The following is a 16,733-nucleotide window of genomic DNA, read 5'->3' as shown; positions in this document are numbered from 1 at the left end:
GTCAAAAATCACAGGGAAATGTACAGATATCTGTCAAATAAGGCAACACCGACTCATTGCCTTTACTGTACACAGACCGATCATTGTTATTTTTCTGCAGTCACCCCTCATAGGCCGTTTTCTGAGCCAGGAAAAACCCAGTACGTCTGTGCACAGGAAAAATGCCTTCCAAAACCACCTTTCAGAACCCACACATTGGCCTTTCAAGTGGGAAATGCATACGCTAGACTACAAAATAACTAATGTAAATCCATCCAATATTTTATTGAATAAAAGCCCAACACAAATTTACAAAATTTGTCAGTCAACATAAAAATCATTGACTGCGCGTGATGCGCATGTTCATTGTTAAAAATGTACCCATGACAGATGCCTCAATTAACCCTTGTCAAAAACAATCTGAATATCTGCGGCCACCCACATTCTCACGTCACCCAAAGCCTCGTAAACATTTCTAATGAAAGAAGCACACTGGATGGATCTGTAAGTACTGTAATTGGGAAGTGATATTTTGAAAACTTCAAAAGAATAACTAAACTTACCAGTGTAAAGAAAAAGTTCATGTGACTGAAAGGACATTTCAGAAATAGTTTGGATCGCCTCACATTTCCTGCCAAAACATCCGTTAACCTCTGACAAGAGAAACCTGCACAAATATATATAAATTGCATCATAGAAATCAGGTGGGTGGTTTAGTCATAGCCATATACATATGCTGTTGCAAATTCCTTCCTTAAAACAACGTTTTTGGTTCCTGTCTACTTTTGATTGGTGACATTAATGTTCCAAAAACAAAACAAGAACGTGCAAGAGCTCATAGAAGTGACCTAATTTACAACTAAGAGAATATTACTCTGACAACTCACAACGCCCCCCCCCCAAAAAAAATATACCATTAGAAGCAACTAAGTGGCAATTACAATATGAAAACAAACTAAAGACACAGATAAATTTAGCTACCGAACATGTATGCAAATTAAGTGACAAAACACAGAATTTCTGTGGTTGCCGAATGTCTTGTCAAAGTAACAACAGACCACGTTTTCAAAGAGCCTTCACTTGATAAAAGGGCACCAAGGATCTAGTTTGCTTGGCATGGCAAAGGATGTGTATATCAACAGAAGGGCAGAAGACATTCGCTCATGGCACATCCATTCAAACTGAGCTCAAAATCAAACGCCACTGTTCAACTGATTGAAGGAACAAGTTCTTATTCAGTGAGCTGTAACATTCCAAACAGTGCAGACAGAAATGTGTCGCATGGAGACAGGCGCTAATTCACCTCCCATGTCTCACAGTGCATTTCTCCCTGCAGCGCTTTGCATGTTTCAAACCACTAAATAAGCAGGTGAATCTTTTTGTTTTTTCAGAGGGCAACCTTGGTACTCTTTCTCTCTCTTTCTCTCACAGCCTTGAAAACTAGATTTTGAGCCCCTCAACCCCAGTTGTTGTTGTTTGCTGAAGCTAGTCCAAGGAGGGTGGATGTTGGGATGTGTTGGCTGACCGGCAGGCAGCTTCCCTCGAGGTAAGGAGCCAGGCGGGAGGGGAGTGTCGCTCTACTCAATCAGCTTCTTTGCCTTGAAGAAGCGCCGCAAGTAGAAGACCTGCCATGTGGCCAGTCCGATGAGACAACACATGGAGAATATGCTGAAGTACAACACGCGTGTGTTGGTGGACTCTGGCGGGAAAAAAAAACAAGACAGTTATCCAATAAGTAACCAATCCAAACTTTACTCTTATTCCCTTTAATGTCTTCTAGGAAAACAAAGCATCTATGTTCAGTGAGCAATTACGGACTGATCAGCTGTCCACTCCACGTATATCTACACTAAAGGCCAAAAGTTTGGAAGCAACGTCAAGTTTCTGTTCTCAATGTCTTTCTTAAAAAGGTAAAACTAATAAAAAAAAATTCATTGATATGCACCATTATCCTCTTAGTTTTAGAGTTGACAAGCTATACAGAAGTCACAAATCAGTGCAAAAGTTTTAAAAAAACAAATGACGGTTTGCATTATTCACTTTAGCTCTTTGGCTTTTGAGAGTTTGCAAACAGAAATCCCTATAAATCTTAACTATGTCCACATAAATGTCTGGAAAGAAACAGCTCAGTAAAGAAACAAGATGCAAATAACTGATAATTGTAGCAAAAATATATTCTGATGAGTAACTCTTTATACAATAATCATGTTTATTTTTTTGCAAAGTACACCAATGAAACTATGATCTTTCTTTTGTCCAACTCTGATCTTGCTTCCAAACTTCTAGCCTATAATGTATGTTCTGTGTTGTACCGTTGGTGTCCCTCATCTCCTCTTCTCTCTTCTTCATATAAGCGAAGTCGTTCACGATGGACTCTGACAGATCTTCCAGTCGCCTCAGCTCAACTTCAAGAGGCTTCAGTTTCTCCACCTTGGCGATCTGGAGGGCAAAGCAGCATCTAATTAAACCGCCGGTAAGTGATACCTGAGAGTCAAATGGTAGCGAAAGTAGCTCTCCTCTTGAAGCGGTGTCATTGAACATTTTGTCCAGCAGGTGTCGCTCTTAGGCTGTGTGTGTGCCTCACAAATAAGGTGTGTTTGAACAAAGTGTGCCTGCCAGTGCATGCCTGAGAACTTTTCTGTTTGAGTTCTGGTGTGAACATAACAGCTGCACCTGAGACGGTGTGGCTTGACGTTTAAAAGAAAACAAACTCAGGCGTGGCTGGTTTGTGGTAGAAGCACAGAACGTACCAACCACAGTGTAGTTGTGATATCAATGTATGACGTGTGCAAATGGGACAGAGTGAACAAATTTAGGAGATTGATCTGATGATTGGTGTGACCGTTGTGGTGCTGGAAATTTTCCTTTGCTATAAGCAGCAAGATACACTGGAGGTATGGAGGCCTCATTTACAAGTTATGCAAATATGGACACACGAAAAAAATTTGGACAAGGCTGAAGATAAAACAATTAACTATTATTGCCAATTTATTTTTTTAATTATTGTGAAAATTAGGATTTTTCTCAAAGATACTGTGATTGCAATTTGATTTTTCATGCAGTTTTCTAAAAGCCATTACCACATGAGATACTATAAAAAGCCTGACTGACACACAAGGCGGATGAATTTATAAAACCACTGGACACAGTTTAAACTCTGGGTCAGTTTCAGTGCACATTATATATCCTAAATTGCAGCCCTTTTGCCATTTGCTAATTACCTTGTTTCAATTTTGCATCTGAAATCAATTATTTACTCAGACCTACTTGCAACAACAATGTCTCTATGGTCTCTGTGTGTGCTATTTCATGCCAGCCACAATAATTAACTCCGTGGTCTGTGCAATTTTCACTACACTGGACAGGTCAGCAAAACTGTTTAATTAGTAGGTTAACTGTTCATGTTTGCAACTGTTGCCACAACCTGCCTGAAATAGACTAAAACTAAACAACAAAGCATCTCAGTTTCCTTCAGTTTGACTCAAATGGACCAAATTAAAGCCTGTGCCAGGTGTTCAGCAAACCCAGACTTACACATTTTGCCCATTAGAAGCTTGAATAGCGATTCAAATCTGCTTGAGATGCCGTTGCGTCACACAATCAGAGAAGAAATGCTCTGGATACTACAGCTTGCATCTGCCAAGTACACATTCTCGAGCATTGTGTAACAGGCAGGGAATCATTTCAGCAAATCAAATACCACTGCACCCTCTACCGAACAGCTTGCAAATGTGTTCAAAGTAACGCATGCATCGACGTAGGAGAATACAAGTGAATACAAGGACAATTTCAGCTCCACCCTCCTGCCCACAGACAGGAATGCCCACTCAAGCTCCCCCCCGAACATCCACCGACACACTCACCCAGAACAGAGTGTAATGTTCGTGTAGCATGTGTGGGCGGGGAGGTGATTCTCAGCTCCCAGGACTTTATCACTTATTATCAAGAGTTACCAAAGGCAGCCAGAGTAAGTGCTAATCCATTCTCCGGGGGAATACTAAGTAATGTGATGATGCACGGTGATACGTCTCTATGTAGGAAAATACTGAATGATGCGGAGGAAAAGAACCTCCTCCACAGGGTTTTATATTTTCTGTATTGGGATAAATTGACGTCATTATCAGTGGTGAGAAAAGGAATCCACATACAAGAACTAAATGTGGCACAAAAATAAGTTACTGGACCTCACTTGTAATTTCAGGCAACTTTTTAATGTCACTGATGTGATTACAAATCAGATTCTTTATGCCACTCTTGTGCAATAATTGCAGGGAATGTGTTTTTTTTTTTTATGTCTTTGGCATCTCTTGACTATCACAAAGACAGTTTGATAAATGAAGGCAGTGATTCAGACTAGAGGTGTTTGTGTACATTCAACCAAGTGGGTCAATCTGAAGTTTTTCCAGAACAGGAGGACTGTATTTAGGACACTGGAGTACCAGCTAACACTTCCATCACACTGAAGAAAACTTTCATTGAAATAGATATGCACCTGTCTAATTTTTCCAAACTATAACAATGAAATCGCTGTAAGCTGTAAAATTCCTGCTGCATGACCCATGTTCTACATCGACTGACCTACAAGGCATTCCTTATCTACAGGATCTGTATCGCTCTTTGACAACAAACAAGCGTTTCAGACTCTTACCTCTTCATAGTTTTTGGCCTCAACGCCATGCTTCATGTCCAGATTGACCAGCTGGTCTGGCACCCTTCCAGTTCCTGATTAAAAGAGTGGAAACTTCAGCGTCATATAGAAACTGAGACAGGACATTTAAAATTTTAGTCGCACACTGTGGTATGTAAACAGAGTACATTTTCAGAACTGCAGAGACCCTCGTTTGCATGTCTGCAAAGAAACCTCTCACTGTCACTGCATGTATGTTTCAGTTTGAATGTACACTACCGTTCTAAAAACGTTTCAAAAGTTTGGGGTCACTTAGAAATGTCAATATTTTTGAAAGAAAAGCATTTTTTTAATCAATGAAGATAACATTTAATAAATCAGAAATCCAGTCTAGACATTGTTAATGTGATAAATGACTATTCTAGCTGGAAACGGCTGGTTTTTAATGGAATATCTCCATAGAGGTACAGAGGAACATTTCCATCAACCATCACTCCTGTGTTCTAATGCTACATTGTGTTAGCTAATTTTGTCAAAAGGCTAATTGATGATTACAAAACCCTTGTGCAATTATGTTAGCACATGAATAAAAGTGTGAGTTTTCATGGAAAACCCCAAATGTTTGGACAGTAGTGTAAATCAACACAGAAACATTATTTTCTATACATTTGCATCTTCAAACCCATACTTTTTTCCGATCACAACAATAAAATATATGAAAAATGAACAAATAAGTAAATGTTATTTCTAAAGAAAGTGGCTTAAAATATTCATAAACTCTGACACTGAAACCTAACTATATTTGGATAGCAACATCTGAGGAAACTGCATCTGGACTGAATACATTTGATTGTGTCTTAAACTAACTGATCATTTTGTGTTTAATCACTTACCCATGGGTGACTTGCTCTCGAAGCAAACCTCAAACATGTCATAGTCCTCTGTGGTGAATGCAAACTTTCCTTTTGTTGCATCTTCCTTGGAGTAAAGAGTGTGGCTGGAGGAGTCTGTGATCTACAAATTGAAAGAAAGTAATTTTATGAATATAATAGTAGGTCATTTTGGGGGAAATACATCAAATATTTTCTGGTTCCAGCATCTCAATTTGAGATTTAACGTTTTTAATCAAATTCTAACATACGGTAAGGTGATGCTAGTTGCATAAAACTACCAAATAGAAATAAAAGAAGATTTTACAGATACAAATAGATTAAGCATCACATTTGTCTGCAGTGTTTGCAGTAGCAGCTGTTAAAATATTAAGACTGTGAAACCTCATTAGGAATATATTAAATGAGGATGCAGCGGGTCAGCAACAATGTGAAAACAGTATTCTTTTCTGATGCATGAAGAAAACACCCTCAGCCCTGTCTGTTCATCTAAACAACAAACACCAGCTGTGTTTGACATGGAAGAAGCTAACGTGCTAGCGTGGCTAGCTGAATGGACGCTAAGACTGACGTGTAACAGCAGCGCAGCACAGACGTTGACACTGATGGGATTATTACACTTAATAAAACACAGTAATTTACTAATACACCCACACACGCGGTGATTAAACAGGCAGTCACTGGTGTTTGAGTAATCTGAGTGTATGTCAAGACACAAATTACGCCAAAATAGTCTCAACGAGAGTGTTAGGAGGCACTGACGTTAGCTAGCCAGCTAGCTAGCTAATTAGCTACTGAGACCAGGAAGCCGAGTTTTCGGGGCCTATGTTAGCTTCACTGCTAACAACGTTTCTCACACATTTCAGCCAAACTCCAGGCTGTTTAAACAACCAGCTGTGGTTTCACTGCCCCTCACTTCACCTTAGACGTGGACAGAGTGAAGCCATTTCGGCCTCAAGTACACACTCGGTCCGGGTATGTGCGGCTAGCCGGAGGTCTGTGCTCACCTTCAGGTTAGTTTTCGTGTTCGCCTGTTCGCTAATTTCATACTCCCCCGTCACCAGCACGTCTTTGTGGATCTCCTCCCGTAAACACTTTCTGGAGTTGACCGGTAAAAAGAATGAAATTGAAAACACCGATTCAAAAAGAACCGGTAGCAGCAGTAGCGCAGCGACTCGAGCCATGGCTACCATCAACCCAACCGACCAACCAGCCCGTGCCAGCCCACCAGCTTAACACCGAGTTCCAGTTCACACTGCCGGCCTCGCTGAGCGCTCCAGCGCCGCCGCCGACCCGGAGGAGAACTAACGACCCGGTTACCGAGCCCTGACGTGTGTTATGTCATAGAGTCCAAACATATATATATGGAATATAGAGTCTAATATAGAGTTATAGAGTCCAAACATTTTATGCCAGAGAAAAATGGAATTAGAGGTAAAACAGCTTTTTAAACTTGCAGTAACCACAAAACGTAAAACTAAAAATCACGCCCACATGCAGCATCCTGCTTCTGGGCTAGTAGTTACTACACAGTGGCCAAAATTATGATGTGAGCCATACTGGACTCGCTGAGTGTCTTCATTTAACTGAAACTAATGAGGCTATTTGATACTTTTCTGTCAACATCTGATTATACAAGATAGACATCACATAAAAAATACAAATTGTATAGTTGTGATTGCACAAATTTAAAGTCTTTTGGGAAAAGTTTCAAGTCATTTTGTACCATCTTTATCTTAGTTTGTACAACTTTGGAGTATTTTAGGACAAGTTTCAAGTCTTTCATGACACTTGATTCATTTTAGTTCGCCTTTATCTTATTCCGGACGCATTTTTAGCCATTTTGGACAAATTTCAAACAATTTCGGACAAGATTCAAGTCATCTTTGGTGAAATGTCGACCAAAATCTGTATTTTAGTAGAAACATGAATCCATCCATATGGATACAGTTACAGGAACTTTATGGAGACACTATACCAGCCTGGACTGGAGGCTTTGTACTTTTTTTTTATTACCATTTTCAAGGACCAATAATTATTTATTATTGCCATTTTGTGACAAATATTGAGTCGTTTTGGGTAAATTTAAGCACTTTGAAACTTAAATTAGGACTTAATAAATGGGGAAAAAAACTTCTCAAGGTATAACTTTGACACAAAGAGATGAGTTTTTAGGGGTTTAACCAGCAACTGGAGAGAGACTTTAACAAACACAACTAAAACCACAACACAGCGGGATGACAAGATGGAAGCTAGGAGAAGTTTGTAAATGAAAAGACATTTGATAGAACATGTGAGGATGAAAAGACCATACGGTACTATGCTGAGGTTTTAGGCATTAAAAGTGAAGTGAGGTTGCTTTTAAAAATAGTAGCTTTCATTTATCGGTTAAACAAACTGCAGTAAAGTGGGAAAAACCTACAGTGGGGTCAAAGAGTGTTCACATGAACTTTGTTGGATGGTTTAGAGAAGTTTTACAAGCGCAAAGAAAGTCTATACAGTATTAGGTAGATGATTTTAAAGTTGTGGCTCATTTGTCATACACTCTTAAAAAAAGGTACCACTAACATAAATACATAATTACATGTAAAATCTAACTTTTTAAAGTTGCAAACATTATTTTTTATGCTTTGGTTTGGCACAATAATGCTGGTAATTATGTCAACTAAATATTTATGTGTAATTTAAACTCATATTTCTGTGTTAGTTGAGTTGCAACTGAATTTATTACATTTTATTTCTCATTTCAAGTCCCCTACACCTTCTACCAAACATGTCCGGACACTTTCAGACAGCAGTAATTTTGGGAATATTTCCAATTGCAGTACTCCTCCTGGACTCCTGGACAGGAGACTGAAAAAACACCAGACTGAGATTATTCTAGAATACATTTCAGTTAGCTGAAAAAAAAACAACTAGGCTTTAGAAAGAAAAAAGAAAAAAACACCAAATGCCTACAGTAATATTGTGTGCTTGCAAAACTAACTAGAATAAAGTTAGTGTACCAAGGAGATGTGTTTATTGTCTTTATTATCTTGTGTTTATTGAGAGTGGGAGGTCTACATCACTGTGAGTCAGCTGCTCTCATTGCAATAGTTATTCAGAACTTCTTAAAAAATCATCCCACTCTTCATAATATCATAAAAGACAACACTGGAACTTGTGCAAACTAATATAATAAACTGAAACAAGAAAACATACTGTGGAATCTAATTGAAACTAAACTGCACTGACAACCCAAAATAAAAATTAAACTAATGATGTTGAACCAGACAGACAACATCAGCTCTCACACTATCTCCACATTCATAGAGCAGCTTCCAGAATCTGGATTTTTTTCGGGGTCTTCCATGTGTTCAACCCTCAGACAGGTGATGAGACAGTCAGCCCTCCAGTTATGTTACAGGTCACAGTGACCCATTTTAAAGTGAAAAAATAAATAAATTAAAAAGCATGAAACTTCTTCTGCTTGGTTTAAAAAGTGTAATCAACATATTAAATGTAAATGGTTCATTTCACATATTTACACCCTGAACAGAATATGTGTCTTGTATTAATTTGCCAACTCCATGAAAAGACAAAAATTGAAAATGTAAAATTAAAAAAATAATTGATAAAATCAATGTCATGTAAAACTATTCTATTTCACTTGTAGGTCTTTCCGATGTATACAACCGTTCAAAAGTTTGGGGTTGCTTAGAAATATCCTTGTTTTTGAAAGAAAAGCAGTTTTTCTCAATGAATATAACATTAAATGAATCAGAAATCCAGTGTAGACATTATTAATGTGGTAAATGACAATTCTGGCTGGAAACAGCTGATTTTTAATGGAATATCTCCATAGAGGTACAGAGGAACATTTCCAGCAACCATCACTCCTGTGTTCTAATGCTACATTGTGTTAGCTAATGGTGTTGAAAGGCTCACTGATGATTAGAAAACCCTTGTGCATTTATGTTAGCACAGGAATTAAAGTGCAAGTTTTCATTGAAAACAAGAAATTGCCTGGGTGACCCCAACTTTTGAACATAGTGTACATAAAAAAAGTTTTATCATGCATTATTTCTGAAAAACAAGTGAATTATCCCCATTGAACCATGATTTGTGAGAAGTAAAGAACACCATTCCACTAAATATTGATAGAAATGGTTAGAAATTGAGTTAAAAATGAAATATAAATATATATTTGTTTGGATAATTAAACATGCCCTGGGTCAAACTGACATCATTGCTGCTCCTGTGAAATGAATGAGGCCAATTTGCAGCTCCTTTTACTGAGTGATGAAGTGCTGCAGAGATGTGCAGCTAGTTGGGGCGTTCAGAGTATCAGGAAATAATTCAGTGAGTAACAGTCATTTTCAGGACTTCCCAGGCGTAGACTCGATGTGTTCTGAGCACATGGACCAGCAACGCTTGGTGGCGTCAGAGGTGGATGAGTGGGAGAATCACTGAGCAAGCTGGCTATTGTTGGACCGACCAACGCAGTTTGCAGAGTACAAAGTGAAAGGGATTTCTCTACTGTGGTAACTCCAGATCAGATTTTTTAACATCTTTTATCATATTTGTATTACACAGGAAGACTGATCTGATAAATCGTTTGCAAAGGGAACACATTGCCATTTGCAAGCATCATTGCCTCCTCCAGTGAGAGAGTTTCTATTTCAGAAAGGCTTCAAGTCATCCTAGCAGAGTCCTGGAAAGATCAAATGCTCTAAGCAGGGATGTCAAACTCATTTTAGTTCAGGGATCACATTTAGCCCAATTTGATCTCAAGTGGGCTAGACCAATAAAATCACAGCATAATAACCTAGAAGTAACAACAACTCCAAATGTTCTCTTTCTTTAGTGCAAAGAAGTCTATTCTGAAAATGTTCACAGTGAAGGAATGATCTTTTTACGAAACATCATGAATAACCTGAAATTTCTTAAGAAAAATAAATTCAACTTCAACAGCATATATGCCTCAGTTTATCATTTACACATTACAACTTACAGATCACATAGTGTCTACAAAGACACAAAACATCTAGTCTCAGGTATCTGGAACTGAATGATATAGTATTTTACTTTATGATCAAAGTGACAAATGTCAGACAAAAAAGACAAAAATTAAAAACAGTCAAAATATTACAAAAATGAGACACAAAATGACAATAACGACAAACAAAATGACAAAAAATGAGACAGAAAACACAAAACAAAACAAAAAGGAAAAAAATTTACTAAAAAGTTAAAAGTGTCAAAAAATTGACAAACGACAAAAATGAGACAAAAAATGACAAAAACGAGACAAAAAATGAGAAAAGCGAGAAACAAAATGACAAAAAATAGACTAACAACACAAGTGAGACAAAAAACACAAAACGACACACAAAACAACGAATAAAGTAAAACACAATGGGACAAAAAAAGACGAAAGACACAAGTGAGGCAGAAAGGAAAAATGAAACAACAAAAACGAGAAACAAAACGACAAAAACAAGACAAACAACAAAAGTCAGACAAAAAAATGACAAAAAAAACAACAAAAACAAGGCAAAATATTGTAAAAATGAGACACAAAATGACAAAGGAACAATGAACAATCTAGTGTTTTACTTTATGATCAAAACAACTTGTCATGGTTGAGAAATTCTTTAAAATTTATAGTTTTACAAATTTACAATTTGCAGTTAAAGTATTCTCTGTAATTTTAACACTTTGCAAAGTCGTCCCTCTGGCGGGCCGGTTTTGGCCCACGGGCCGCATGTTTGACACCCCTGCTCTAAAGTGCCAACTGTGCAACTGCTAAAGCTTTGTTTTAAATCCACCTTTAACCTTGATGTTTTGAGGATGACGGCAGCATAAATAAGTGTTCAGGAAAGGAAATGAAAGGGACCAAGAAGAGGGGGAGCGCCGGCAGGCATTCCCCTCACTTCTAAACCTCCTGTGATGTGCATCATCCATTAGTGTATCTTAGGACGACAACAGCACCTTATTCTGCCTCTGAATTTGGCTGCTGGCTACTGGTTAGATAGTTTATTTTGAAAATCTGCTGTGTAATTTTGAATATTTGTAAGAAAAATAAGCTAATCTCTGAATAAACGCTACACTTTCCTAATCTTGAACATGTTCATGCACTTGGCCTGTGTAGGACCTGTAATATTTGAAAATAACCTCTTGGTGGATAACATTTATTTCATTATGGTGGCAGACTCTTACACTATCTGTTGCAAATCAGCTGTTACAAAAGACAGAAACTACTTTTCCCAAGTAGAAACACTGACATATTTCACCCTAGTGCAACATCAGTGTATTCAAACCTGTGCATTATGAGTATTTTGTACATTTAAAACCTATTTTTACATGTACAAGGATGCATGCAACATCAGTATTTTCTACTCCCGGAAGAGTCTGTGCAATACCAGAGCTTTCCTACGTATGCTAACAGAATAATCCTGTGCAATGTCGTAGCTTTCCACATTCACTGGAACTTGTGCAACATCTGAATTTCTACATACGGACACATCTGTACAATGTCAACAGTATGTACACTACTGTTCCAAAGTTTGGGGTCATCCAGGCAATTTCATGCTTTCCATGAAAATTCAAACTTTTATCCATGTGCTAACATAACTGCACAAGGGTTTTCTAATCATCAATTAGCCTTTCAACACCATTAGCTAACACAATGTAGCATTAGAACACAGGAGTGATGGTTGCTGGAAATGTTCCTCTGTATCCCTATGGAGATATTCCATTAAAAATCAGCTGTTTCCAGCTAGAATAGTCATTTACCACATTACCAGTGTCTACACTGGATTTCTGATCCATTTAATGTTATCGTCACTGAAAAAAATGCTTTTCTTTCAAGAACAAGGACATTTCTAAGTGACCCCAAACTTTTGACCTCTAGTGTGTATATATATTTCTTTACATCTACACAAATGTCCCTGCGTAGATGCCTCCTCCTATAGTCTGTGAGCAAGCACTGATTGCAAAATCCGGACCTTTTCAGTGACTAATGTTAATTTCAAAATGATCGTTAATCCTTTAAGTTCAGGGACTCTGTGTAAATACTACTGACCCATTTCTGGGTGGACTAAATATGCAAGAGTAGCTTTACATGTCACTGTTTGTAGCACAGGACTTGTATCCTCTGCTGGAAGGGGATGCTTTAAAGATGTTTTTTGGGCATGGGGGGCATAAGTTAAGCATATATTCACTTCCAGCATGGTTGGGGGTTTCAATGATGGGTGGAAAGGGGAAGGAGTGGGAAGATGCATGTGTTGTGTTATATGATTTTGTTACATATTGGTGGTAAAATATACCTTCTTATGCTTATGATTCTCACTAATTAAGACACCTCTTATGTAACATAGACATTTCCTCTGCTTATTAATGTGCACAGATGTACTGTATATATTTAACAGCTCTTCTGGTGCTAATAGATACATAGAAACCTCCGAGCAGGGCATAACTTACAAAAGCACAAAAAATTGATTTAAAAATTGAATAAAAGCTGCTTCATCTCCACTGCTACAGCTTCATCCTATAGGGGAAACACCACAGTGAGAACCACAGTAGACTATTCAGGGTTTTTCACAGCAATCCTGGATGTATGATGGTGACTTCTTGGCTTCTAAATGTTCCCAATTAGCTTATTGATCTTAATGTTTTAATGAAAAGCCCTTCGCAGTAATTGCATAATATTCCATCTAACATATGACTGGTAAATCCGGATTACGAAACAGACATATCATACCCGCCGTTGGTTGGGGTATTTTGAAAATCCCAAAAGCTATTATTTTTCTGTCAGCAGCTCAGGGATTACCCAATTATATATGATAGAGCTGTCCAGTTTCCAGGGAAACATCCTTGATACTGATCCCATGAGACGAGACGAGGACACGCTGCTGAGTGGGGAGTCTGGCGATAGGTGAACAGTAATTATTGGACAGAGAAATCCCTCCAGTATTGTAGCTTAGTGCGTCAAATAACCTCCAAGAATAGCATGTCACACGCTGCTCCTTGCTGCTGGGCTTTTAGGCTGCAGAGGAAATTCACGAAACTGTATGTGCGTCATTTACCTGAATAATTAAATTTTTCCATGTTTTCTTAAATGTGAATGTCACACTTGGTCATGAAAATGATGTGAATTTGAACCCTACAGTACATTTTGGGGGATATTTATTATGGATTAAACATTTCAAGGAGGGAGATGCAGCCTGGAATTCACTTGGAAAGTCCTTCTGTAATCTCACCATTGATTTACTAACCTTTTTATCACCTCTGGGCTCGGTTTCAGAACTGCATGTCAGGCCGACGTTGCAGAATCGAACACTTCCTTAAAAGAGCACGTCTGCTGACGCAAGTGTCTACACACCCTTCCACTAACTGCTGTCATTATGTGAGTTATGGTTGTTATCACTCCAGATAGTGAAAATACAAACACGGAGCAGACATATACAAATAACAGCACATAATCCAGACTGAGTGTTGATTTGTCACATGCTGTCATTGATTAACTCACCAAAATGTGCCACAGAAACTTGTTATTGTGGATCATCTGCATTGTAAAAACAACACTCATGGCAGTAAAAGAGCCATTCAAGAATTGGAGGACATTTGGGCTTCTAAATTTTTGAAAAATAAACCTTCTCTTATACAATTTCCTGCTCTACATTCATCAATAATAGGTAATAAACTATCAAAGGCTTGATTGGCTCATCTTATACATCAATGGTACCATTTTTATTCCATGTTTTATTTGTTGTTTGCTAACCCTACTCTAATCACAGTAACAGGGTTGCTAATCCATGCTAATGTGATCTTTTTCTCAGCAGTAGAAGCTAGATATTTAGCTGCTGTTACTGCTGACCAAGAGGACAAACTGACTGATGGAAAACAGTCCAAAGAATTAGTCTGATCCTGATAATATGAGGTAGAGTGAGACATTCAATCAAGGCTGACAATGTGATGAAAATATGAAAAATAGAAGAGAGGACATAGCTCTACACATTCTTTAGGAAAACCGATGATGTTGACAAAAATGAGACACGAAACGACAGAAATGCAACGGAAAATGACAAAAAAACAAGAAAGAAAACGACAAAGACAAGACTTGAAATGACAGAAACGAGATACAAAATGACAAAAACAAGATACAAAATGACAAAAACAAGACATGAAATGACAAAAACGAGACACAAAACGACAAAAACGAGACACAAAGCAACATACACGAGACACAAAACGACAAAAACGAGACACAAAATCAGAAAAGCGAGACATAAAATGACAAAAATGAGACACAAAATGAGAAAAACGAGACACAAAATGACAACAACGAGACATGAAACAACAGAAATGTGACTGAAAATGACAAAAATGACAGAAAACGACAAAAACAAAACATGAAATGACAAAAAACAAGACACAAAATGAGAAACACGAGGCACAAAACAAAAACAAGACACAAAACAAAAAAATCGAGACAAAAACGACAAAAATGAGACACAAAACAACAAAAATGAGACACAAAATGACAAAAACGTCATCAACAGGGTTGTTGTGGGACACATGTTGCATGCATAATAATTATTTAAAATATTATGTTGATTAAAAAAATTGATTTAAATTTAATTTTAACTGTTTTATTTGAGATTCAATTTGGTCATTATTTGGGACAAGTGAAAAATGGCATTTTAGGGGGAACTCCAGACTTATTTGATATTTTTAAAAATGTTTTCAATCATTCTTTTCTCCTATTTTTTTTGGTCTCAGGACAAGTAAATTTACACAACACCTGCATGTTTTAGTATTTTGTACATGGATTATTTGAAATTTGAAGAGTGGGATGTAGAATGTCCTCCAATTCTGGAATGACTCAAAGCAAAGACACGTCAGAGGCGGATGTAAAACTGAGCATGCTTTGTCATTCGTTTCAATATAAGTCTAATTTGGTGTCAGTGGATATGCACAACTTTGCCCCTCTCAGGGGAAGAAATGCTGTATCTATGGCTGCTCGAAGCTTTCAGCAAAAGAAGGTATCAGGGGAAGGGTTTCTGTGAACATGGAGCCGAGCTGAACGGAGCTCTTGTCGTCGTGGCACGTAGGCGAACTCATCTGTTTCATCATCGCTGTGCTCACAATTACGCCGAGGCGGGGATCTCTGTCTGTCTCCCTCCCTGCCATCCTTTTATACTCATCATTTTCTCCCTTCCTCATCCTCTTCCTCCTCCTCCTCCTGCCTTGCTCTTGCTCTCACTTTCCCTCCTGTCTTTCTATCAGGCGTACGCTGCCTGGTTCCTCCCCTGGGTTGCAGCACCGACGCAGGTTGGCGTCATAGCGGGCTAATTTTACTGCTGTTGATGCTGATGTTAAAAGAAGCAATAGGCACCTGCTATTTCTGCTGCTACCCCATCTCCCTGGGCCCTGCACAGAGGTATTAATAGACAGAGTTATTAGGAGCTGCATGGTCGCACATACAGGCTTTGTTGAGGGGGGAAAAAAAGAGGTTTTGCTTAAGTGCAAAGGAACACATACCCAGAATTCAGCTGTTATGCAACAGCACTGCGAGGGCAAAACAAGACGCTCTTTTCTGCAAAGAGTGAATCAAAGAAGTACGGCTTTGCAAGTTCAGTTCTTTAAAGTGTGTCTTTTAATTTGCTTTGGAGGAGGAGGAGGAGGAGGAGGAAGAGACCGTGCAGGAAGCAGAGTGCCAACTTGTGTCCTGTTGCACAAAAGGGTGTGACTGTTACACTTCAGTTAACTATTGTGACGGTAGTCTTCCACTGAGCACGTCCCTCACACACCCAGATCGTTTCCAGGATAAAGGCATTAGGCAACCAGCTCTCCGATGATGATTCTGAATATGATGAAATGCTGATAAAAGGTGAAACAGGCAAGTCAGGTGAAATAATGACAAGAATGACGGAAGGATGGGGAAAGGTTTGATGACAAACTGTGAAATAATAAGGCATTGCACAAGTGGAATCGTTTCATTACAAAGCCGCTAATGGGTACATAAAGCCGTGGAAAAATTCTATTACTTCTACTAAACCCAGCAGAAGAGTAACAATTGATCGCCCAGCCAGATTTATTGGAAACAGAATTAATCACCAACTGTCCTGTTAGCAATTTAATGAATTCACAAATCAGTCTTAAGAGAAAAGCTACAGTGGTCCTTTTAGGGCAACAACTAGAGATTATTACTCTGCTAAGGAATGGCAGAGTTATGTGACTATCAGTGTATG

At 38.3% G+C, this 16,733-nt stretch overlaps 1 protein-coding gene across 1 annotated transcript; it reads right to left on the bottom strand.

The window, feature by feature from the left end:
• Positions 1-240: 240 nt before the first annotated feature.
• On the bottom strand, positions 241-6,727 carry tmed10 (transmembrane p24 trafficking protein 10). The gene is made up of 5 exons (XM_023265547.3): positions 6,504-6,727; positions 5,500-5,620; positions 4,628-4,701; positions 2,292-2,418; positions 241-1,678 (listed from the first exon to the last, which is right to left on the bottom strand). The coding sequence occupies exons 1-5, from the start codon at positions 6,687-6,689 to the stop codon at positions 1,557-1,559; spliced, it is 630 nt and encodes a 209-aa protein (XP_023121315.1). The 5' UTR covers positions 6,690-6,727; the 3' UTR covers positions 241-1,556.
• Positions 6,728-16,733: the final 10,006 nt, after the last annotated feature.

Source organism: Amphiprion ocellaris, chromosome 12 (genome assembly GCF_022539595.1).
Source record: "Amphiprion ocellaris isolate individual 3 ecotype Okinawa chromosome 12, ASM2253959v1, whole genome shotgun sequence".
In the NCBI taxonomy this organism is placed as follows: Eukaryota; Metazoa; Chordata; class Actinopteri; family Pomacentridae; genus Amphiprion; species Amphiprion ocellaris.
Note: the sequence above shows the minus strand (reverse complement) of the source record. Positions and strands in the feature narration are given on the sequence as shown.

What these genes read in the sequence shown, in the direction of transcription:
- tmed10 (XM_023265547.3), bottom strand. Translation starts at nt 6,689, where the DNA reads ATGGTAGCCATGGCTCGAGTCGCTGCGCTACTGCTGCTACCGGTTCTT. An exon ending in ACACGAAAACTAACCTGAAG is followed by an intron (nt 5,621 to 6,503) that starts GTGAGCACAGAC and finishes TTCAATTTGTAG; the next exon opens with ATCACAGACTCCTCCAGCCA. An exon ending in CGAGAGCAAGTCACCCATGG is followed by an intron (nt 4,702 to 5,499) that starts GTAAGTGATTAA and finishes TCTTTTAATCAG; the next exon opens with GAACTGGAAGGGTGCCAGAC.